Source organism: Orycteropus afer, unplaced genomic scaffold (assembly GCF_000298275.1).
Source record: "Orycteropus afer afer isolate SDZICR_OR568_19922 unplaced genomic scaffold, OryAfe1.0 scaffold00136, whole genome shotgun sequence".
NCBI lineage: Eukaryota > Metazoa > Chordata > Mammalia > Tubulidentata > Orycteropodidae > Orycteropus > Orycteropus afer.
Window position 1 is genome coordinate 460,318 of NW_006921723.1, and position 25,084 is coordinate 485,401.

Below are 25,084 nucleotides of genomic sequence, written 5' to 3' on the forward strand. Positions count from 1 at the left end.
CGACGAAAGAGGGGGAGGCCTTCAACGAGATGGATTGATATGGTGGCTGCAATGGTGGACTCAAGTACAGCAGGGATTGTGGGGCTGGCGCGGGATCGGGCAGTGTTTTGTTCTGCTGTGCACGGGGTCACTATGAGTCGGAAATGACTCAACGGCACTTAACAACAACAACAACAAATCTGAAGAAAAAGGGGAGAAAAAAATTGAAAAGAAAATAAAGTCTCAGGGACCTGTGGGAATTTCAACAGGTGTCACACAAGTGTAACAGGAATGTCAGAAAGACAAGAGAGAGTGAATACGGAGGGTGAAAAAAAATTGCAAAAATAATGGCTGAAAACACTAACCAAATTCAGCAGAAGACAAAGCTTATACATTCAAGGAGCTCTGGTAGCATAGTGGCTAAGGCACGGAGAGGTTGCAATGAGTCAGATCCGACTCGATGGCAGTGAGTTTGGTTTTGCTATATATTCAAGAAGTTTAGCTAACCCCAAACAGCATATGTACAAGGAAAACCACATCAGAATCAAACAACTGAGCATAAAAAATAAAGAGAGGATCCTGAAAGCAACTAGAGAAAAATGCCAATGATCAAGGGCAATAGTGGCCAGAAAAGAACAGAACATACATAAAAGTACTGGGGGGCGAGGGGGGGCGGGGAAGGTTGGTTTCAACCCAGAATACTATACCCAGCAAAAATATGCTTCAAGAATGGTGACAAAGTTGATGTGCACTACAAGAAATACTAAAGGAAGTTCTCCAGGGTGAAGGAAAAAGGTAACAGACGGAGATACAGATCTTCAGAAAGGAATGAAGAACACCAAAAATGGTAACTATCTGGGTAAAAACAGACAACTTTTTTCCTCTTAGTTTCTTAAAATATGTAGAATGAATAAAAGCAAAAATTATAACACTGTCCTATGGGGTTTGTAATGTATGTAGATGTAATTCATATGACAGCTATAACACGCATGAGATGCTGGGGAGGGGATAAATATACCTATATGGTTGCAAAGTATCTACATTTTATATGAAGTAATACAATATCAACTCCAAGAAGTCTATGAAACGTTAAGAATGTATTGGTAATTCCATATACAGTTAGTTTGGCTGCCAACTGAAAAGCTGGAGGTATGAGTCCATCGAGAGGCACCATGGAAGAAAGCCCTGCCAATCTATTTCTGAAAAAATCTGTCACTGAAAACTACATGGAGCACAGTTCAACTGTGAAACCCATGGGGTTGCCATGTGTCAGGGTTGATTCAATAACAACTAGTTAACTGGTTAACAAACCAAAAAATCCACTGCCACTGAGTCAATTCCAAGGCTGTATGTAAATCTTTACATACAGAACTGCCTCATCCTACTCCTGTGGAATGGCTGGTAGGTTCAAACAGCTGACCTTCTGGTTAGCAGCTGAATTAGAGCATCTTCTAAAAAGCCAATGTTGTTTTTGTTGTTATATGCCATCAAGTCAAATCCAACTCACAGCGACCTGTCCTTGGGTTTCCGAGGTAGTGTCCCTATGGAAATAGATTGCTCAACCTTCCTTCCGAGGAGTGGCTGGTGGGTTTGAAACGCCAGCCTTCTGGTTAGCAGTCAAGTACCTTAGGCACTACGCCACCAGAGCTCCTAAAAAGCCAACAGATATAATAAAATGCAATTCTAAAAAACATTAAAATAATCTAAAAGATGACAGGAAAAGGGAATGGAAGAACAAAAAACAAAGGATAAAAAGAAAGCAAATGTTAAAATAGTAGACTTATATCCAATCATACTAATAATTATGTTAAATGTTAATCTAGACATTTCATTTACATGGCAGAAATTTCCAAACTGGATAAAAAAGCAAGCCTCCATTATATGCTATCTACAAAAGATACATTTCAAATATAAAGATCTAAGAAGATTAAAAGTAAATAGATGCAAAAATATACATTATGCAAAGAACAAGTATAACTCATCTGTCAGTTCGTCATACTGTGGTGTGGTGGCTTGCATGTTGTTGTAATGCTGGAAGCTATGTCAGCAGTGTTTCAAATACTAGCAGGGTCATTCATAGTGGACAGGTTTCAGCGGAACTTCCAGACTAAGACAGACTAAGAAGACAGACCTAAAAACCTACTTCTGAAAAATCAGCCAGTGAAAACCCTATGGATAGCAGTGGAACAGCATCTGATCAAGTGCAAGAAGGGGTCTGATCAACCCTTTGGGTTGGAAGGCACTCAAAGTACGAGTGGGAAAGAGCTGCCTCCTCAAAGACCTTAAAGACATGAATAGAGTAAAGCTTTCAGGACCTTTATTTGCTAATGAGGCAAGATTAAAAATGAGAAGAAACAGCTGCTATTAACACCCATTAATAATCAAAACATGGAATGTATGAAGTATGAATCTAAGATGATTGGAAGTCACCAAAAATGAAATGGAACAATATCCTAGGGATTAGTGAGCTAAAATGGACTGGTATTAGCCATTTTAAATTGGATGATCATATGGTCTATAATGCCAGGAATGACAAACTGAAGAATGGCGTGATATTCATTGTCAAAAAAGATATCAAGATCTATCCTGAAATACAACAATGTCAGTGATAGCACAGTATCTATATGCATACAAGGAAGAACAGTTAATATGATTATTATACAAATTTATGTACTGATTACTAATGTCAAAGATGAATAAATTGAAGATTTTCACCAATATCTGCAGTCTGAAATTGATCAAACATGTAATCAAGATTCATTGATAATTAGTGGTGATTGGAATGTGAAAGCTGGAAACAAAGATAGATCAGCAGTTGGAAAATTTGGCCTTTGTTACAGAAACAAAACAGGAGATAGCATAATAGAATTCTGTAAAACCAACGACATAAACAGCAGCTACGTGGATTTTGCCAGAGGGAATACACAGGAATCAAATAGACATCTGTGGAAAGAGATGATAGAAAAGCTCAGTATCATCAGTCAGAACAAGGCCAGCGGCCAACTATGGAACAAACGATCATTGCTCACATGCAAGCTTATGCTAAGCTGAAGAAAATGAAAATAAATCCATGAGAGCCGAAGTACAACCCATTTGAACAGGGACCATCTCAAGAATAGATTTGACGCATGAACACTAATGACCAGAGATCAGATGAGCTGTGGAAGGACATCATACAGGAAGAAAGCAAAGGTCATTAAAAAGACAGGAAAGGGAGAAAAGACCAAACTGGAAGTCAGAAGAGACTCTGATACTTGTTCTCTAGCAGTAAGCAGCTAAAGCTACTTTCACCTAGCCCCTAGAGCCTGGCACTTTGAACTTGGACTTACAGCCTCTGAACTGTAAGAGAATAAACTCCTGTTCGTTCAAGTATCCCATCTGTGCTATATTCCTGTCAGAGTGGCACTAGGTAACCAATACAACTAGATTACATGTAAGAGAACACACCATCATGATTGGAGGAAGATTCATTAATAACCTGCAATAGGCAGGTGACACAACCTTGCTTGCTGAAAGCGAAGAGAACTTAAAAATCAAAGACTACAGTTTTCAGTATGGACTATACCTCAACATAAAGAAAACAAAAATCCTCAACTGGACCAGTAATTAACATCATGATAAATGGAGAAAATATTGACATTGTCAAGGATTTCATTTTACTTGGATCCACAGTCAATGTCATGGAAGCAGCAGTCCAGAAATCAAACGATGTGTTGCACTGGACAAATCTACTGCAAAAGACCTCTTTCAAACGTTAAAAAACAAAGATGTCATCTTGAGGACTAAGCTATGAGTTAAGCCATGGTATTGTCAATAGCTATGTGAAAGCTGGACAATGTATAAGGAAGACCAAAGAGGAATTGATGTCTTTGAGCTATGATGTTGGTTGAGAATCCTGAAAATACCATGGATTACCAGAATAATAAACCAATCTGTCTTGGAGGAAGTCCAGCCAGAATGCTCCTTAGAAGTGAGGATGGTGAGACTGTCTCAAGTACTTGGACATGCTGTCAGGAGAGACGAGTACCTAGAGAAGGACATCATGCTTGGTATATACAGTACAGGGTCAGCAAAAAAAGGAAGACCCTGAATGAGATGGACTGACACAGTGGCTACAGCAATGGAGTCAAACATAGCAATGACTTTGAGGATGCGCAAGACTGGGCGGTGTTTTGTTATGTTGTACGTAGGGTTGCTCTCAGTCAAAACTGATTCAAGGGCCCCTAACAACAAGCATACGGACGGCAAAGTGGCTATGTTAATATGTGACCAAATAGATTTCGAGACAAATCATATTACAGAAATAAAAGGCAACTTTATAGTGATAAAAATGTCACTTCATCAGGAAGACATATATATTGTAAATGCTTATGCATCTAACAGAGCTTTAAAATCCATGAAGTGAAGCTTGAGAGAATTAAAGGGACACAGATAATGGCACAAACCCAGCAGAAGATTTAACACCCACTCTCAGGAACTGGGACAACTTAGAGAAAGAAAATATATTTCATGGAAAAATTTGGGAACAGCTAAGAGCGATGGATGAATGGCACGATGGTAATAAGTTAATGTACAGTCACTGAACTGTACATATGAAGAATGAGGAAATGGTAAATGTTTGGTTCCCTATGTATTTACCACAATTAAAAAACAGTAGCAATAACAACCACAAAAATAAGCAATAAGGACACAGCTGAGTTGACCACCACTGTTGACCACTCTGACCTAATTGGTCACAACTGCACACAACAATATCAGATGCACATCCCTTTCAAGTGGACACAATATGTTGACCAATACAGTCATGTGGTCAAAACAAGTCCTGATCAATTTAAAAAGATTGAAAACACACAGTGCATAACAGAATTAAATTAGAAATCAGTAATGTATCTGGGGAAAAAATACTCAAAGATCTATAAATGCAACTTTAAACAATCCAAAGGTCAGCAAAGTAATCACAAGGGAAACTGGGAAACATTTCATGCTGAATGCCAGTGAAGATACAACAGATCAAAATTTACAGGAAACAGCCATAGCAGTTGTTGTTGTTAGGTGTTGTCAAGTGCATCTCGATTCATAGTGATCCCATGTGACTGTGTAGAACTGCCCCAGAGGATTTTATCTTAGTCTTCTAGTGCTATTATAACAGAAATACCACAAGGTGATGGCTTTAACAAACAGGAATTTATCCTCTTCTGGTTTAGAAGGCTAGAAATCCAAGTTTAGAGTGTTGGCTCTAAGGGCTGGGTGGAAGCCCCTTGACGTTGGGCTTCAGCTCTGCCTCTTGTTCCAGGTCCACTGGAGCAAGCTGGAGGCTTCTCCTAACTCATGCAGCTACTGACTGCTGAGGCTGACAAACCTAAGATTGGCAGATAAAATGGCACAGTCCAAAAATGGCAGGTAACACAGCAGACCACTGGTTCAAGTCCAGGAACTAGAAATGAAGACTCAACCAAATGCAGGATCTTTCCTATATATACCAGAAGCAGGTCCCACCCTGAATGCAATGCTCCTTCAACTGCTCACAGCAGATTACACCATGGAGGTGATTACACACCACCCAATCTCACCATAGGGAGTAACTACATCCAGCTGCCTAGCCACTCAAAATCATAGCCCAGCCAAGTTGACACACAACCTTAACCACCACAACTTTCTAGGCTGTCATCTTTACAGGAGCAGATCTCCAGGTTTTTCTCCCATGAACTTCTCGGTAGATTTGAACCATCAACCTTTCAGTTAGCAGCTGAGTGCTTAACCATTGTGCTGCCAGTGCTTAGTGGGAAATACGTAGTTTTAAATACATTAGCAAGGCAGATCTACAATCAATGACCTAAGGTTGGATCATAAGATATTAGGAAGAAAAAAGCAAAGTCAACCCAGAATAAGTGGGAGGAAAAAAAATAAGACCAGTGCAGAATTCAATGCAAGAGAACATAAACAGTAGAGAAAATGGACACAACCAGAAACTGGTGCCAAAAGCTGACTCTTGGAAAAGATCAAAAAAGCTGACAGAGAATGAGAATACAAATTGCCAACACCAGGAATGAAAGGTGGCTTGCCCTGAGAGACCTTATAGACATGAAAAAAGGGTAACATGAAAGTACTACAAATTAAATCCCTGCCTGACTCAAGGGACGCCAGGCCTAGTGCTAAGACCTACTGGTACACTGGAGAAGGTAAAAAACACCAGATTCAGTAAGGTGGAGTGGGAAGTGACAAGGACCCCATAAGAAAGGGAGGGAGCAAGTGTCCACCCCTATAAGACAGAGGTCAAGGAAATCAAGGGAGGTGATAAACTGCCTTCATTCATATGCAGACGTTCTCTCTTCAGTTGCAAAAAGCTCCCTTTGGTTTTAAATCCTGTTTGACACAAATTTAAGGAAGTCTGTTGTGCCTGACACTGTGTAAACCACATGGCTTATCACATGCTGAGGTGGCACAGGTATGTCACTCGCACTAAATGCTATGGTCTGTTGGGAAGTCGGACCCTCTGAGTTGGCTCTATTAAGTAGAAGAACCTGAGTGGAAATGACCTTGGATCACACTATCAATGCCCAAGGAAGCAGCGGTCAAGAAATCAAAGGAGACTTGAAACTAGAGCCCTTCCTGGAGGAGCCCACCTGTCAGCTCAACGACAGACAGGCCCATGAGATAAACAGTAACACGGGAGAGGAACGTATCCCTCAGAACAATCAATTATACAAAATGAAAAGGACAACATCTGCCCAAAAGCAAAGATGAGAAGGCAGGAAAGGGTAGCAAATTCAGACAAAAGGGAACAGGGAACCCAGGACGGAAACGAAGCAATTGCTGACACACTGTGGGGAACGCAACTGATGTCATGGAACACTTTACATACAAACTACCCAGTGGGAAACGGATTTTCTCAATGAACTTTCATCTAAAACAACAACAAAAAAATATTTTTAAAGAAATCAAACAGCACAGTGCATTGGGCAAATCTGCTGCAAAAGACTCTTTAAAGTTTTCATAAGCAAAGACGTCACTTTGAGGACTAAGTATGCCTGACCTAAGTCATGGTCTTTTCAATCATGTTATATGCATGGAAAAGCTGGACAATGAAAGAGGAAAACCAAAGAAGCAACTGACGCATTCAAACTGGTGTTGGCAAACAACACGAAAAACACCACAGACTGCCAGAAGAACACACAAATCAGTCTTAAAAGAAATACAACCAGCATGCTCCTTAGAAGCGGGAATGGCTCACTCACTCTGGACACGTCATCAAGAAGGACCGATTGCTAGGAAAGGACACTGGCTGGTAAAGCAGGCAGTGCAAAGAAGGGAAATCCTCAGGGGGACAGACTGGCACAACAGCCACAACAATGATTCCGACAGGCCCACAGTCACGAGGACGGCACAGGACGGGGCAGCATCTCGCTCTGTTGTACACAAGGCGGCCTAGAGTCAGAGCCAACCCACTGGCTACCGACAAACACATACCAAACATCTGGGCGAAGGTGCCAGCCTGAGAGTTTGGACTGGCCTCGCCAGCAACAGGGACCCTCCCCAAGTGCCAGGTAGCTGTTGAAAGCTGCCTGTACTTGCAGGTGGTGTTTTGTTGCTTTTGTTGGGACGTGGAACAGCCATGGGGCAGAAACTTGAGGCAGAGAAACCAGATGGGCAGGTCTGAGCTCAAGTCACTGTGGGACAGAAAGGGAGAGGACTCAGCGCCATGCAGGGGAACTTCTCACCCTGATGTGGGGCTCCTCGGTCACTGCTGTGATACCTGGCTCACGGGATGAGAACCTCAGAGGCATCTCCTAGCGTGACGGCTCCTATCTAGGAATGAGACCGTGACCCAGCACCTGGAGAGCTACTTGGAGGGCATGGCTGGGGCACTGCACACATACCACATGTGTACCTCACATAAGCAGGTCAGCGACTCCTCTCACTGGGGGCTGCTGAGAGGGAAGGGTCACTTCACTCGTACAAATGAGTACACACCAGCATCATCTACACCTGCCCAGCGGCACTCACCTTGGAAGGTAAGGAGGGGTTTTTCGTGAATGGGTCTGAGGTAAATGGGTCATTCTTTGTCTGTTTCTTGAAGAAGTCGTTGGTGGCAGAGCCACGGAATGGGTCACTTTCTTTGAAGGGATCCCCTCCAAATGGATCTAGAAAGTGAAGGACAAATGCACCATGAATAAACAGCACTGTGCTCAGGAAAGGTCCCTAGGTGGCACAAACTGTCACATCTAACCACTAACCTAAAGGTTGGAGATTCAAACCCACTCAGCAGCACCACAGAACAAAGCCCTGGCAATCTGCTTCTGTTAAGATGCCTGTGGTTATATGCACCACAGCATTGTTCACAACAGCAAAAAGATGCAAACAATTTAATTGCCTATCAATGGATGGATGCATAAACAAACTATGGTAGGTACACACAGTGGAGGACTAGGCAACATTAAAGAATAACGATGAAGCCATGAAACATCTCACAAAATGGATGACGCTGGTGGACATTATACTGAGTGAAATGTCAATCATCAAAGGACAAATGCTGTGTGAGACCATTATTATAAAAAGTCAAGAAAAGATTTATACACAGAAAACAACTTTCTTTGACGGTTACCAGGGATGGGAGGAGGAAGGAAGGAAAATCACTAAGCGGATATTAGATAACCTACTAACTTGGGTGAAATGAAAGGCAGTACCTGATAAAGGGGAGGTCAGCACAACATGACCAAGGCAAAGGAAGACACTGGGAGGTTTGCAAGAGTAAAAGGCAACACCAGCAAATACTACTCATACACAACCCAGCAATAACAGGGTGAACACAGTAATTTACAAATGGACACGCACAGATATGTAAACCAAACAGGTGCACGATGGCATATGGGCATACACCCAGAAGCATATATAGGTTTGGCAGAGGATATTGCTACATACATATTTGTATGTGCCACAAATATATCCAAGTATATAGTAGAGCATACCCTGCTGCCGTCGAGTCAGGTCTGACGCCTAGCGACCCCTTGTTGGGTTTCCAAGGCGATATCACTACAGCAGTAGATTTCCCAACCTTCCTTCCGGGGAGTGGCTGGTGGGTTTGAACCACCAGCCTTTTGGTTAGCAGTCAGATGCCTGAGGCACTATGCTACCAGAGCTCCCATAGTAGAGCATATAGGGGGCAAAGTTAAGCACACTTTTTAGCCATAACCAAATACCTGAGGGACTGAGTTGCTGGGCTGGAGGGCTTAGGATCATAGTCTTAGGGGACACCCAGGTCAACTGGCATAACATAATTCATAAAGACAACGCTCTACAGCCTACTTTGGTGAGTAGTGACTGGGGTCTTAAAAGCTTGTGAGTGGCCATCTAAGATACAACTGTTGGTCTCTTCCCATCTGGAGCAAAGAAGAGTGAAGAAATTCAAAGATACATGGAAATAATTAGTCCAAAGGACTAATGGCCCACTGAACCCCAGCCTCCATCAGCCTGAGACCAGAAGAACCATATGGTACCTGGCTACCACTACCAACAGCTCTCAGAGTGGGAGAAAAATACAGAACAAAATTCAAAATCATAAAATGACCAGATTTACTTGTCTAATAGAGACCAGTGGAACCCCTGAGATTATGGCCCTAGACACCCTTCAAACTTGGAACTGAACCCACTCCCAGAGATCACCTTTCAATCAAACAGTACACAGGCCTGTGGAGTGAACAGTAACATCTGTGAGGAATATGCTCCTCAGAACAATCAACCATACAAGCCCAAAAGGACAGGATTTGCCCAAAAACAAAGTTCACAAGGGTATGGGGTATGGGATGAACATTGACATGAGGTAGATACACTACTTGGAGTGGTGGGAGAACAGAAGGGTGATGTTTGCACAGGCAGATATCTCAGGGGGTAGGAGTGCTTGGGAGGGAAGGACACAGGGAAGAGGTAACTATGGGGAGGAAGTGGGAAGAGAGCTCTTACATTGTGGGGAATTGCAGTCAATGTCATGAGACAAAATGTGCATGAATTGCTACATGGATAATGAACTTGCTCTGTACACTTTCACCCAAATCACAACAAAAATTTAAAAAAAGAAACTAAAAAAAAGAGGTAGGAAGAGGCAGGAAAGATGGGCAAAAGGAAATGAGGAACCTACAAAGTGGGAAGAATGCTGTTACACTGAGGGGACTACAACTAATGTCATAAAATAAAATGTATATATATTGTTGAACAGGGAACTAATTTGCTCTGTATACTTTTATTCAAACCACAATAAAATATTAAAAAAAAAAAAAAAATTCTTGTTGTCTTTGTTTGTTGCTGTCAAGCTGATCCTGCCTCCTGATGGCCTCATGTGCAGACAGAATCGCTTTTCTTCCAAGATGCTTCTGGGTGGGTTTGAACTGCCAACCTTTTGGCTTGCAGTCCAGTGTCTAACCATTTGTTCTACCCAGGGACTCCTCCGTGAAGACTACAGCCAAGAAAACACTACAGAGCAGTTCTACTCTCTAACACATGGGGTTGCTATGAGCTGGAATAGACTCAATGGCAGCTAACAACACCATGCTCAGGGAAAAAAAACATACACAGATCATATCAGTGTGATGCTAGGTATAGAATACTCTAGAAAAGGTAAAACCACAGAGACATGAGCAGATCAGCGGTTGCCAGGACCATGGTCACGGAGGGAAAGGCTACAAGCAGAGCTTTTAGGGTGATGGAATGTTTTACATCTTACATGATTGTCCACATCCATCAAAATTCACATAATTATACACTCAAAATTGGGGGATTTTATTGTGTGCAAATTATGTCTCTCAATAAAGCTGATAAAAAACACAGTAAAAATAAATAGCGTGATCTCAACATCCACCCATGCTGTGTTATACTCAAATGCTCACACGGGGTGTGGGCATGGAGGGCGGGGGAAGAGAAGGCATCAGAGAAGAGACCAGGCTTGCTCACAAAGGGGTGAACATTCCCAGTGTGCACCCTGATCTTCTCGTGTCTGTGGACAGAAATCCCATGTGCACAGGGACCACAAGGAACACCCCAACAAACACCAGCGGTGTCGCTGGCCCCAGTGACCAAGGTGTCACTTGCATGTCCGCACAATAATCTCCTTAGTGGGAGAAGCTTTTGTAGTTTTGTTTCTCATCATACTGGGAAACTATCGAGAAGGGGCACAAAACTGTAAAAAGGAGAAAAGATGTCATGTCTAGGTGTCTTCAGAAACTAAATTTCCCACCACTGTGTCCTAGGAACCCTGGCAGAGGAGGCTGGGAAGTGTTTTTTCTGTTTTCCTTGACTTAAGCTAGGGATGGGACATTCTGAGGACTAGTCTATGAAAGATTCTTTTACCTGTTGAAGTTGTCTGTTGTTCTGCAAAAGGGTCATTCTGAAACGGGTCACCTGGATTATAAGAGGAGAGAAATGCTTAGCTCTATGGAAGAAGCACAGAAGCAGGTGAAGCAGTTCACCTGGACACAGTTTCCACCTTCTGCCTTCGCCCTGCACATGGTCCTCTACCTGCACACAGCCCTTCACCTGCCACCCTCCTCCTGCACATAGCTCTCCACCTGCACACGGCCCTCACCCACCACCCTCTACCTGCACCTGCACACACAGCCCTTCACCTACCACCCTCCCCCTGCACATGCTGGCCCTCCACCCGGCACCCTCCATGCACACAGGTCCCTCCACCCATCACCCTTCACCTGCACACAGCCTTCCACCTGCCACCCTCTACCTGCACACGGTCCTGCACTTGCACATAGCTTTCTACCTGTACATCTTCCACCTGCTGCCCTCTACCTGCACACAGGTTTCCACCAGTATATGGCCCTGCACCTGCCACCGTCCCTCCATATATAGCCATGAACTTGCCATGCTCCACCTGTACAAGGCCCTTCCCCTGCACATGGCCCTCTCCCCGTTTACAGCCCTCTACCTATCAACCACCCATCTGCTGCCCTCTACCTGCCAGCCCTTTTGCTGACATCTACCTCCTCATTTACGAAGGAAAGGCCCTCCCTTCTCCCCCACCCCCGCCCACATAAACCTGCAGCATGTAGTGGGAACACAGGGGCGGCCAGAGCCAAGGGGCATCTATAGTGAAAGCAGGCTGCCCCCCATGGGCCAAATCCACTCTCTTCTACACCACCTTCCACCCTTCTACTGTCTCTCCCTCCTACCTCCTCAGCTGGGAGGACACGGGGCCAGGAGGCCCCCAGCTGCCCCTTACCTGCCCCTCACCTAGAGTGTGATGAGGACTATGCACCTGAATACAGGAGCTTACCAGCCATCTCCTAGACCCTTCACCCCACACCCAAGCCCTAAGAGAGCAGCACACCTGGGAGGATGCCCCAAACCCTGTTCCTCCCTGCCTCTGTTCTCTTCTCAGACCTGGAAACAACCTTGCTCTGAAAATCAGAGAGGAGTTAGGACATCTTGTTTCTCTGCTTGCATGGAGCTACTGCTGACTCCTGAGTGAGTCTGAGTAAATCCACGTCATGAAGAACTTACATGTTCTTGGGCATCTGCAGCTCACTGAGCCCTGTCACAACCACCGCTGCAGCTGATGACCTATCGGCCCTGGGCAGGGAGCACCAAGGGCCCCCTGCACCACACACAAGTTGGGAAATGCAGTGAGCAGAGTTTGAGGGGCCTGACTGAGCTGCCCTCTGACTGGCTACCTCATTTGATGCCTCGGCTCACCAGTTAACAGTCTGAGGCAAAGATTAATCAGATTCAAACCTCTGTCCCCCTCTTTTTCAGATTGGGGTGGGACTACCTTCGCTGATCACTAAACCACTTAGAATGGCATAAAAGAAAAGGGTCAACTCATGCAGCCACTGCTGAGAACACTTGGGCAGGTCCTCAAAAAGTTGAACATGGAACCACCATGTTGTTGTTAGGTGCTGTTGAGTTGGCTCTGATTCACAGCAACTGTACGTACAACAGAATGAAACACTGCCTGGTCCTGTACCGCCTCGCAGTTCTTGCTATACCTGAGTCCATTGCTGCAGCCACTGTCAATCCATCTCATTTTTTGGTCACCATATGACCCAGCTATTCCACTCCTAGGTATCTGCCCAGAGGAAGTGCAGGAGGGAACACAAACAGAAACCTGTATGACCAGCATTCACTGTAGCACTTTTCACAAGAGCTGAAAGGTGGAAACCACTGAAAAGCCCCTCAATAGGTAAATGGATCAAACACAATGTGGTCCATCCACACAATGGAATATTACACAGCCACTATAAAGAGACCGGGAGTTCTGGTGGTGTAGTGCCTAAGGTATTTGACTGCTAACCAGGAGGCTAGAGGTTCAAACCCACCAGCCATTCCTCGAAGGAAGGTTGGGCAATCTACTTCTGTAGTGATACTGCCTTGGAAACTCAAAGAGGGGCTGCTATGAGTCGGATCCGACTCAATGGCAGTGAGTTTGGTTTATAAAGGAAGATGAAGTCCTGGTGCATGCCATGAAAAGGATGAGGACTAGAAACATGTTGAGTAAAATAAGCCAGCCACACAAGGACAAGTACTGTATGATCTCTTATATGAAATATCTAGAACAGGCAAGTGTATATACACCTAAGTTTATTAGCGGTTACTAGGGGTGGGAGGAAGGAGCTCTGGTGGTATAGTGCCTAAGGCATCTGACTGCTAACCAGAAGGCTGGCAGTTCAAACCCACCAGCTTCTCTGTGGAAGGAAGATGAAGCAATCTACTTCCATAAAGATTTAGCGCCTTAGAAACCTAATGGGGGTCACTATGAGTTAGGAATCAACTAGATGACAGCGGGTAGGGGTGGGAGGGAGCGGGGGAAAAGGAAGAGTTTTTGCTCAAGGGGCACTGAGTTTGTGCTAACAGTGGTGGAATGATTTGGAAAAGGAGAGTGAGAATGGCTGCACAACCTGAAGAAGGTCATCAGTGTCACCCAGTTGTACCTGGAAAAACTGTCGAGATGGCAAATGTTTCATCATGTGTATTTTTCACCATAACTAAATTTTTTTTTTGGTAATAAAATGAACAGCTTTAATGCCTAAGGCATTTGACTGCTAACCAGAAGGCTGGCGGTTCAAACCTACCAGCCACTCCTCAGAAGGAGGATGGGGCAATCTACTCCTGTAGAGATACCGCCTCAGAAACCCAAGGAGGGGTTGCTATGAGTCAGATCCGACTCGATGGCAGTGAGTTTGGTTTGGTGTTGTGGCGAAAAGGTAAGTGTGGAGGACATACCTTTGAAGGGGTCAGCTCCTTTGAACGGGTCGGATTTGAAAGGGTCTTCAGCTTGGAAGGGGTCCGGGTGTAAGTCCTGGGCATTGTTGCTAAATAACAAGGCTTTATTTTTGAAAGGATCATCCTATAATTTTGTGGAGAGACAAGACAGGGATTTTACTATCTCACATTTAAATCTGTCTAAATACAGAGTTCCATGCCTAACTCATGTTCCCTCCTTCAGTAATGGGCAACCTTAGAAAGAAGAGTTTTTAAAATCATTTGAGTCACCAATTTTGGGCTTCAGTTAATAGGTAACAAGAGTGGTCTGTTAGCTGCAACAAATGTACCATATGATGTAAGAGCACAGTAACAGAGGAACAGGGTCCGGAGTAGATGAGAACCCTCTGCACCATCTCTCCAGCTTTTCTGTAAATCTAAAGCCATCCTAAGACAAACAGGTATCAAAACCGTTGATGAGAAAAAGATATGTCTGAAGCATCCTGAATAAAATGTGAAGAGCCTCTCAAACATCACCACAGGCCTTCCTTCCAAACACGCGACTGCCCTCGAGCACCCATCTTCTCCATGAGATACACAGATGGGCACTTTAAAATGAAAAATGCAATTTCCACGCCAAGAAACATGCCAGCTGTTTGTCCTCCACAGGGAAACAAGTGCATCTGCAGCTGCAACTACTTGAGCATTTACAACACTTCATGTTTAAACAAAAAAAAGGAGTTTATTTCTAGGAACAAACCAGCATATTTGGACCAGAAGAAAAAAATATTTGCTACTTAAGAGTACAGTTTCAAGAGAGTAAAGTGGCCTGGAGACGGCCAGTTTGTGCCACCCGCGCAAAGGGAACAGAGCAGGTTCTGGTTGGTGAAGACAGACTCTCATGCACACGTGGACGTCACTGTGCAGGGGCACCTTGCCAGCACCGGCACCCACGTGACTAGCAAACCATCCATTACCCCAAAGGGCAAAGCCAAATCATTAAAAGCAACTAGGGTGACTGGATGTGCAGACAGTGGGACAGGGCAGTGACAGTAGAGGCCCTATGGAGTCTACTAAAGAGGAGCCAGCCTGTGGTGGTCTGCTGGGTCTGGGCCTCAAAGGCCACCCTCGGCCCATTTGGGGAGAACAAGCCGAAACCCGTGCCCCCTGGTGAAGAGTGGACAGTGTTTTCTTACCTGGGGGAGTATTTGGAGCCTCCAGCCATACACAGCTTCTCAAGGTGGGGAAGCCAAGTCAGACTTGGCAAGTAAGAAGAGGTGCCTGCTGGCACTGCCTGTCACAGAAGGCGGAATGTGTGCAGACGCAGTGGTGCTAAGGGCTGCCGTGACACCAACATGCCATGGTGCTCGTGGGCACAAACAAACCCTTATGGAAAAGCCTAACCTAAGGGGTGAAGACAGAAGGATGTCCCTCCCGCTGCACCACTAGGGGGTGGGGGAGTATGTATTCCAGAAGCAGATAGGAGGACACAGAACTTGGAAGAAAGTGTGTTAAGAACAGCTGTCGGGTCTCAGGCTGGAAGCGTCTATTTAGTTCTCAATTGGGATTTAATTACAAGTGTGAGTATTCTTTTAAATGTTTTCAATCCTCACTTGGAAGACTGCCAAGTGGACAGGCTCGCATGGCAGGAGAGAGATTGGGGTTCTGGGGCCTCCAGTCCAGAGTCTGGTGCCCAGACCACCAGGCCCAGAACCAGGAGCCAGTTCTACCATCTGTTTTTCAGGAGGGACTGCCCACTCGAGGAGGCAGGCATTGTACCTTCTCTTCCAAAAGAGAGGCCAAACAAGACACTGGTGGGGTTTGGGTGGCTTTGCATAGATGTCACCAACCCCATCATCCACTGACCACTTCCAAGAACTGACCTGTCTCCCAGCCCATAAGACGTCATCTGCCCTGGGGTGGATGACACATCCCGATGTAGAGGGAAGTTATCTTGGATCACAAAGTTGGCAATCAGTCAGGTTCTGAGGATTGAGACAGCTCTGGCATTTCTGGAACATGGCTTCCCTTAGAGAGGTGCTGCGTAGAAGTGGGCTTTAAAAAAGAATGCCCTGATCTGTAGCTTCTGCCAATTCCCATGGTATAAATGCTCCCACTCACTGTAGGCAATTTTGAGTTACCATAGCCACTCCTCGGAAGGAAGGTTAGACAACTTACTTCCATAGTGATACAGCCTCGGAAACCCAGGGAGGGGTCACTATGAGTCGGATTCGACTCGACAGCAGTGGTTTTTGGTATGGGGCACCCAGCTGGCAGATTCTCAGTTAACAGTTTGCTCTGGTGCCAGCGGAAACTGTCTAGCTCACAACCGCTGCTGGGCGTCCACCTCTGCCAGAGTGCAATTGGTGGCCCGTGTTCCACGCTGGTTCTCAGTGAGGCTTGTGTCTGTGCTGACTTAAGACCTTCTCTCCATGAGATGGCATTCCTGGGTGGTGCACGTGGCAGACACGTCAGTTGCTAACCTAAAGGTTGGAGTGTCAAGTCCATCCCAAGGTGCCTTGGAAGAAAAGCCTGGTGATCTACTTCTGAAAAATCAGCCACTGAAAACCCCATGGAGCACAGTTCTGCTCTGACACACGTAGGGTCAGCATGGTCTGACAGCCACTAGACAGGCTGGTTAGGTCCACCTTCAAGGGTAGGAGGCCAGTCTCCTCAGAACCAGAGGAGAGACAAGAAAGAAGTAAGGCCTTAAGAGTCCTGTGTCTCTGATACCTGGAACCTCTAGTCACATGGTTCCCCAGGTGTGGGAAAGCCAGTCGCACTATCAGGCAGCTCAGAAGAGATGCCTGAGGGCTCGGGAAGTGACAGTGTGTGAGCTTGACATTAGACAGGATAATTCAGTAACTGAGAAAGTTCTAGATGCATTCCCCACCACTACCCTCCAAAGAGAACTTAGAGAGCCTTCTCTCCTGTGGAACTGTCTTGAGATGTTCAGAAAGAACAAACGCCCCTCCTCCGAGTGCTTATTAAGAAATGGAAACAAACCAGAAGATGCTTTAAAATTTATATTTGTACAATGAGAGAGTTTTTCTTTCAGACACTGGTAACAGGTTTGTATGTAACATCTCTGATGTCCACATCCCAAGATTAATTTACTATCATGTAAACTTTGCCCCACTTAAAAGATGAACAAAAATAACAAAGAAGGTCAAAATCCACAGAAAATTACTGGCCTCTTGTAAACTGCCACATCACTGCCAATATGCATCCAAGGGACCCCTTACAAAAACCTGCAAGTGGGCAGTTTCAAAGTGAGCTGCTTCCTAAAATAGGATGAGCGGGGCTAGCTGAGCACTGGGTGAAGAGAGAGGCAAACGGAGAAGGCGCAAGCCCGGCTTGAAGTAGACACGCACCAAGAGTAGCCAAAGAGAAAGCAGGAGAGCTCAGCTCATGAAAGTCATTGAGGACGAACACTCATCATTGAAAAAAACGAAGAAAGGGAACGATAAAGCTGAAAACAGGCCCAAGAGCACACGAGAAAGGCCATGTTCATATACCACAGGGAAACAGATGTGAGTGACAAGGGGCAGTGTGGCCAGCTTGGCCGAGACGTAAGGCTTAAGGGAATATCCATAGCATTTTGAAGACATTCTGGGAAGGTGCGCCTCCCCACAGAGCCTTAGGACTGAATAACTTGGTAACCAAGAAGAGACATATGAGCAACAGGGAGGAAGGGCCGAGTTGGAGTGTGGAGAGGGAGGAAAGGAGCCCAGAGGTGGGTCAGGGCAGGAGGAGGGGCTTGGGGGGGGGGGCAGGAGAGGCAGTGGGCAGCACGAGGGAATGGCGGAAGCCCTGGAAACATCAAGATAGACCGTGTGCATCCAGTGCCCTGGACAGCCCACAGACACAGTCATCCACCAGAAGGAGCTGGAGCCTGTGCACCCCTGGCTTCCAGGCAGGTAGAAGAGGTAACACATTCAGATGTCAGGGCATGAGAGTCCACATATGGCAAGCAGGCTGGCGGCCCCAGGCCTGGACTGGCACCCTGGGTCATAAGGTGTGAAAGGGAGGGAGGAGCTTTCAAACAGGCCCGGATGGCTGGAAAGGCTGATTTGGAGCTGAGAAGGAATGCCCAGCCAGGACTGACTGGTTTTTCTTGGCTTTTTCGAGACATTTGATTTTTCAAGTGCTCTTCTGGAAACACACGTACACACATGCACTCATCTCACACACACACACATGCATGGACCCCTCATGCACATGCATGCGTGCACACACCCCACACACACGCGCATGGACCCCTCACACACACACGTACATGCATGCACACATGCACACCCCACTTCCAGGCCCCCGATGAGCAGACTCTAGGGTTTCACAATGTGTGCATGTTCGGATCCGATTCTGTTTGGAGAAACCCCCTAATTTGGGGGGTCAGCTTGTTCAGATGCTCCCCCATGGGGGAGGTAACAGGGGACTCCAGCCTGTCCTTGACTCTGGGCCTGGGTGAGCCCAGTCATACCCTCCAGGAAAGGCTTGTGGGGAGGAAACAAAGTAGCAGCAGAAACCAGAAGCCCCCTCCCCTTGCACAGACATGGAGCTGTCTGTTTACAAGTCCAGGGGTGGGGGGGGTGACTAGGAGAGGCCACTCCAAGGGTGCGACGCAGCTACTCGACCTGCACCGTGGCTCCGAAGCCGCCCCGCTCGGTCAGGTCGGTGAGGCCAGGCGCCCCATTGAGGACCTCGTCACTGGGTAGGAGGCCGCGGCGGGCATCCTGCTGGCTCTCATGCAGCTGGGAAAGCTTGCTTCTTGCCTGTGTGACAGAGACACCTCCACGTCATATGCGGGCTGGGGGCTGTGCTCCCCCTTAGACCCAACCCGGCTGCTCATGGGGATCAAGGACAGGCAGGAACACAATGGCTCATGACCAGAGAAAATTCTTCCAACCAACCAGTAGGCCGCCCTACATCAGCAGCCCTAGGGAGGGAGGGGCACGTGTATAAATACACGTGTTGATTCTGTTAATTTTGTTTTTATTGTTGATTTGTACTTAGGAGACCCTAAGTGTTATGGACTAGAACTGTGCCCCATAAGGTTTTCTGGCTATAATCTTTACAGAAGCAGATCACCAGGCCTTTCTTCTGCACAGTTGAGGGAGTAGATTCAAATGCCCAACGTTCAGGTTAGTCGAGTACATACAGTTTGCACCACCAGGGGCTATCACAAGCGCTGATTCTGAACAGACTACGTGGAGCAAAGCCCAGAGCCACAATCTGCTCAAAACATATCCAGAGTCCTCCTTTCTGGTGGGGTGTGCTCCCCATTTGGAGTCCCTGGAGGGTGTATATGGTGAAGGCACTCACTGCTAACTGGAAGGTTGAAGATTCGAGTCCACCAGAGGTGCCTTGAAAGAAAGGCCTGGCAGTCTACTTTTGAATATTCAGCCACTGAAAACCCTCTGGAGCAATTCTACTGTGACACCACACGGCCACCAGGAGTCAGAATCAACTCCATGGCAGCTCTTTTTTCCTTGGTCTATTATTATTACTATTGCTATGGAAATTAGTAGTATATGCTTAGGTCTGGGCTCCTATCTAGGTTTTACAAACTTCAAGCTGGGAAGGTAAAGAATTAAAATAAGCCTGTAGATATGGATTAACAACAGAGCACAATCCAGAGAACTCAATCGCCTTTGAAGTAACGTGTGGGAAACGTCTGCCATCAGTCTTGGCCTGTAAATCACAGGAGCAGAAAATCAGCTCAGTCAGGAGGAGGCAAAGCTGCTGTGTTGTGCCTGCTGAGGATGGCGTCACACCCACCCTGCAGTCAAGACAGGGAAGGTCGACATTCCATGGGGGCTGGAAACCATGCAGCCTATGAGGCTTTTGCGCTGGCGAACAGCGGTAGGGATGCCCAGGCACCTTAAAGAAATGGATGAGGGCCCTGCTTAGGGGGACAGGGGCCCTGTATGGGAGGGATCGGTGGCCTGTATGGGGGGATAGGGGTTTGCATGGGATGATGCTAGTTACAAGGAGGCCCTCAATGCCTGGGAGCTGTATTCACCATGCTCAGCTGACATCTGTCCTTCACCAGACCCAGAAAGGAGTTGGAATACCTCTCCCCATCCCCTACTTGTGTGAGCCTAGGACAGCAAAAGCATCCCAAGACCCAAGCTTTCTCCCATGGAGCCCCTGACTGAATGCCTGTGGCCCCCTGCCTGCCCTCAATGATCTCTGCCATATGTGGAAGGAAGACGAAGATAAAGCTGAGGTCAGTGTGAGGCTGGTTGTACTAGGGAGGCCCTGGCCTTCCACTCCACGTGGCAACACAGCCCCTGAAGGGACTCTGCTGAACACAGGAGGCGTGCCAAACACCCCAAGAGCCAGTCAGCCACCCACACAGGGGGTATTCACAGGGACCCCGCCTACCAGTACCTGGTTGATCTCGTCCTGCGTGGATGCAAGAGACTTGAGGATGGTCTCAAGCTGGGCGCGCCCGGCCTGGATGCTCTGCTCCAGCTGTGCCTCTTCCTGCTGTAGGCGGCCCAACTCCGCCTTGGCCCGGTTGAGGTCATCCTCCTGGGACCGCAGGTCTGACTCCTGTGACTGGATCTGTGTCTTCAGTGAGGAAATCTGAAATGGGATTGCAGGGGTGTCCATATGTCAAGGTGGCTCAGAGGAAGCAGTCTCAGTCTCTGCACTCAGAATAAGCTGGGCTGGGGAAGGAGGCAGCAAGCACAAAGCCTCGGCTCCTGGCAGCCAAAAAGGCCCCATTCTGTGCCAGAGCAAAGGAGTGGGTAGACAGACGGGCATCCCCACACAACGTACTGACACTGATGGTTCTGGAAGGAGCAGGACCTAGCCTGGGACCATCTACCTATGCCCAGAAAGCTGAACGCACTGCACAAGACCGTGAGGATTTTAAAGTCCGTGAATAATGCAGTCCCCTGTTTCCAGCGAACCGTGAAAGCTGCAGTGAATGGGAGGCCCCCAGACTCTCCATGTGTGGGGTGCAGGTTGGCAGTGCCCCAGGGTGGTGGGGTATTTATGGGGCTCAGGTCTGGGTGGGAACCCACCTCACTCATATAATAACCTGGTCTCTAGACACATAGGTGGGAGAGATGAGATTAGTCTGCAAAATGCTTTGATGTTCTCCAAAGTGGAATTTTAAGCTACTCTATTAAAGCCAGCCACCATTTGTCTGTCAGTGTGTGGTAATGTAGTGGCCTACATGTTGCTGTGATGCTGGAAGCTATGCCACTTAATATTTCAAATACCAGCAGGGTCACCCACCATGGACAGGTTTTGGTGGAGCTTCCAAACTAAGAGACTAGGAAGAAAGGCCAGGAGATCTACTTCCAAAAATTAGCCAATGAAAACCCTATGGATCACAGAGAACATTATCTGATATCATGCTAAAAGTTAAGCCTCTTAGGCTAGAAGGCTCAAGGAGCCCTGGTGGTATAGTGGTTAAAATATTTAGCTGCAGTGGTCTGAACCCACCAGTCGTTCCACGGAAGAAAGATGAGGCAATCTGCTTCCATAAAGATTTAGTCTTGAAAACCCAATGGAGGTTGCTATGAGTTGGAATCAACTCAATGGCAGTGAATTTGGTTTTCTAAGGCTAGAAGGCCCTGAAAATGCAGTGGCTACAGCTGTGGACCTGAGCATGGCAATCACTATGAATATGGAGCAGGATCGGGTGAAGTTTTGTTCTGTTGCACACGGGGTTGCTGTGAGATGGCACCCAACAACAACAAATAGACATTTTTCTCTTTCTCCGAACCATTTGGGGGTAACCTGCAGACATAATGGCCCTTTACACCCAAATACTTCATTGTGCATTTCCTAAAAACAAAAGCATTCTCCTTTATAACCACAGTAAAATGATCCACCTTAAGAAATTAATCATCAACACACTATTGTTTAATATATGATCTAGATTCAAATGTCCCCAATACCAATTTTTTTTTTTCCCTGATTCAAGATGCAATGGTCAATACGCTATAGCCGCAGCATGGATTCAAGTACACCAGTGGTGGTAAAGGTGGTACAGGACCGGGCAGTGCTTCCCTCTGCTGTACACAGGGTCGCCGTGCGTGAAGCTGACTCAATGGCAGCCAACAAAACATAAAAGCTAACAGGTACGTGTGTACATGCATGTATATCCATATATACAATAAACCACATAGGGGACACAGTCCCTTACAGAGATACTTCTTATATATAACCAAACACTTCATGAAATTGTTTTTCTGGTTTAAAGACTTAGGACCCATAGTCACATGGGAGAACTCGGTTAAGTGGCAGAACACAGTTTATAACGTGTGTAGAACACAGTTCTACACCCTCATGTGATGAGAACTGTCATGGCTTTTAAAAGCTTGCAAGTGGCCATCTAAGATACAACTATTGGTATCTATTTGTCTGGAACGAAAGAGAAAGGAGGAAACCAAAGGCTCAGAGAAGAACGGAGTCGACATTAACTACAGCCTCATCTACCCTGAATCCAGAAGAAACAGATAGCACCTGGCTATGACTGATCAGGCCCATAATAGATGAAGCCTGAGAGTGCAGGAGAAAGCTGGAACAGAAATCAAATTCTTAACAAGTCCAGACTTAATTGGACCATTTGAAACAAGAGGACTCCTAAGGTCTACTGCCCTGAGATACTCTTTAAATAAACCAAAATTAACCCTTGAAGTCACCTTTTAGCTAAATAACAGATGGCTCATAAAATAAAGATGATCATCTGTAAGTAATGAGCACCTTTCAAAAATCACCTATAGGAGACCAAATGGTCAAAAATGACTCTCATACAAAGAAGAGAAGGTCAGGGGCAGGGAAACTAGAGCACTGGAAATGGCACAACCGGAATGTAATGAATGAGAATGATGGCACACTGTGAAAAAGGTAACCAACGTCACTGAATAATCTGTGTAGAAATTGGTACATGGGAACCTAATTTGCTGTGTAAACTTTCACTCTAAACATAATGAAATGTTCTTTTCAAAAGGCATGAAAACTGTCTCACATCTGTCTCAAGGTGCCATGGGTATGGAGGCCTGCAGGACACACCCCCACTGCCAGGCACCCCGACACACTGCTCACCATCTGCGTCTCGTCCTGGCATTTTTGCCGCACGTCACTCAGCATGTCACGGAGCTTGGCCTTCTGCTGGTCCATCTCATCCAGGCGGTCCTGAGCGTCCTGCTTCTGAGCCTCCAGCTCCTGCAAACTGTTTGTCTCCCTGTCCAGATCGTTCTGCAGTTCCTGGAAAGAGTGGTATGCGTTTACATGAGATTGGCAAAAAGGAGGCACATCCAAGATCGCACTGTAGGGCTCAGGTGAGCACCTCCGAGACACCCCACAGAACGCCCTCCCACCCAGCCTAGATTAGCCCTCCATACACTCCCACCGCAAGTGCCTTTACCTGGGCCTGCAACCCTCAGCGTGTTCCCTTGCTCACTAGCTCCCTCGATAAATACTGAGGCTGGGAGCCAGTGGGAAGGGGCTAGGTGACTGGCCTAAGACGGACCTTTCCCTGCTTGCTCTGCAGGACTGATAGGGGTGGAGAGATGTCCCACAGACACAAGCACATGGGAACATCCCAAGGGAACAGTGCAGCACCCCTGCAGTGTAGCCTAGGAAGTTGGCCAACCCTACAGCTGAGACACCTCTGTGGAACTGTATTAAGACTAGATTGCAGAGCAGGCAGTGCCAGGTAGGTGAGGAGCTGGAGGCAAGGGGTTCAGCATGGGGAACCACGTGGACCAAGGTGGGACAGGATGCTATACTCATGCAAAGCCATGTCTGTGGGGAAGGAGGGCCCTCAGATGCCGCACCACAGCCATGGCGAGGACACTGCACAGATGCCTATGTTTCTGAAAGGCCTCGCAGGGACAATGTGCCATGTGCTGTGACTCCCAACTATGCAGTGTGCTACTGTCTCATACACACACCGGAGCTGAGATAACAGGCCTGGGGCAAACAAAGCAGACAAGAGGCCAGGGGGTCCAGGGGAGAGGGGATGGATTTGAGTGAAGTCTTGGGGAAAAGGAATATTGTCCATTACAGTGCTGTCAGTCCGTCATACGGTGGTGGCTAGTGTGTTGCTGTGAGGCTAGAGGCTATGCCACCAGTATTTCAAATACTAGCAGGGTCACTCATGCTGCACAGGTTTCAGCAAAGCTTTCAGACTAAGACAGACTCAGAAGTAGGAAAGGGCTATCCATTCTCAAAGAACTGGCCGGTGAAAACCTTATGAATAGCAATGAAACACTGTCAAATATATTACTGGAAAACTTTATGAATAGCTGTGAAACACAATCTGATATAGTGTCAAAAGATGAACTCCTCAGGTTAGAAGGGACTCAAAATCTGATTGGGGAAGAGCTGTCTCCTCAGAGTAGAGTTGACCTTAATGATGTGGATGGAACAAAGTTTGCAGGACCTCCGTATGCTGATGTGGCACAACTCATAATGGGAAGAAACAGTTGTGAACATCCATTAATAATCAGAACATGGAATGTACAAGTGTGAATCCAGGAAAACTGGAAGTTGTCAAAAATGAAATGGAATGCATAAAGATCACTATCTTAGGCTTAGTGACCTGAAATGGACTGGTTTTGGCCATACTGAATCAGATAATCATATGGTCTACTAAGCCAGGAATGACAAATAGAAAAGAAATGGTGTCACATTCATCATCACAAAGATCTATCCTGAAGTCAATGCTGTCAGACAGTATAATATCCATACGCCTACAAGTAAGACCAGTTAATACTATTATTATTCAAATTTATGTACCAACCACGAAAGCCAAAGATGAAGAAATTGAAGATTTTTACCAACTTCTGCAGTCTGAAATTGACCAAACATACAATTAAAATGTGTTGATTATTACTGGTGATTGGAATTCAAAAGTTGGAAACAAAGAAGAATC

At 46.2% G+C, this 25,084-nt stretch overlaps 1 protein-coding gene across 1 annotated transcript in view; it reads right to left on the reverse strand.

Annotated features, from left to right (window-relative positions):
* The window catches only part of EPS15L1 (epidermal growth factor receptor pathway substrate 15 like 1), a 144,680-nt gene that overhangs the window by 31,475 nt on the left and 88,121 nt on the right, over positions 1-25,084 (reverse strand). The window contains exons 14-19 of the mRNA XM_042781588.1: positions 23,251-23,412; positions 20,575-20,772; positions 18,822-18,953; positions 14,200-14,323; positions 11,317-11,367; positions 7,984-8,120 (exon numbers count right to left, since the gene is read on the reverse strand). Of these exons, the coding sequence (XP_042637522.1) occupies positions 7,984-8,120; positions 11,317-11,367; positions 14,200-14,323; positions 18,822-18,953; positions 20,575-20,772; positions 23,251-23,412 (804 nt within the window). The remainder of the gene's footprint in view (positions 1-7,983; positions 8,121-11,316; positions 11,368-14,199; positions 14,324-18,821; positions 18,954-20,574; positions 20,773-23,250; positions 23,413-25,084) is intronic.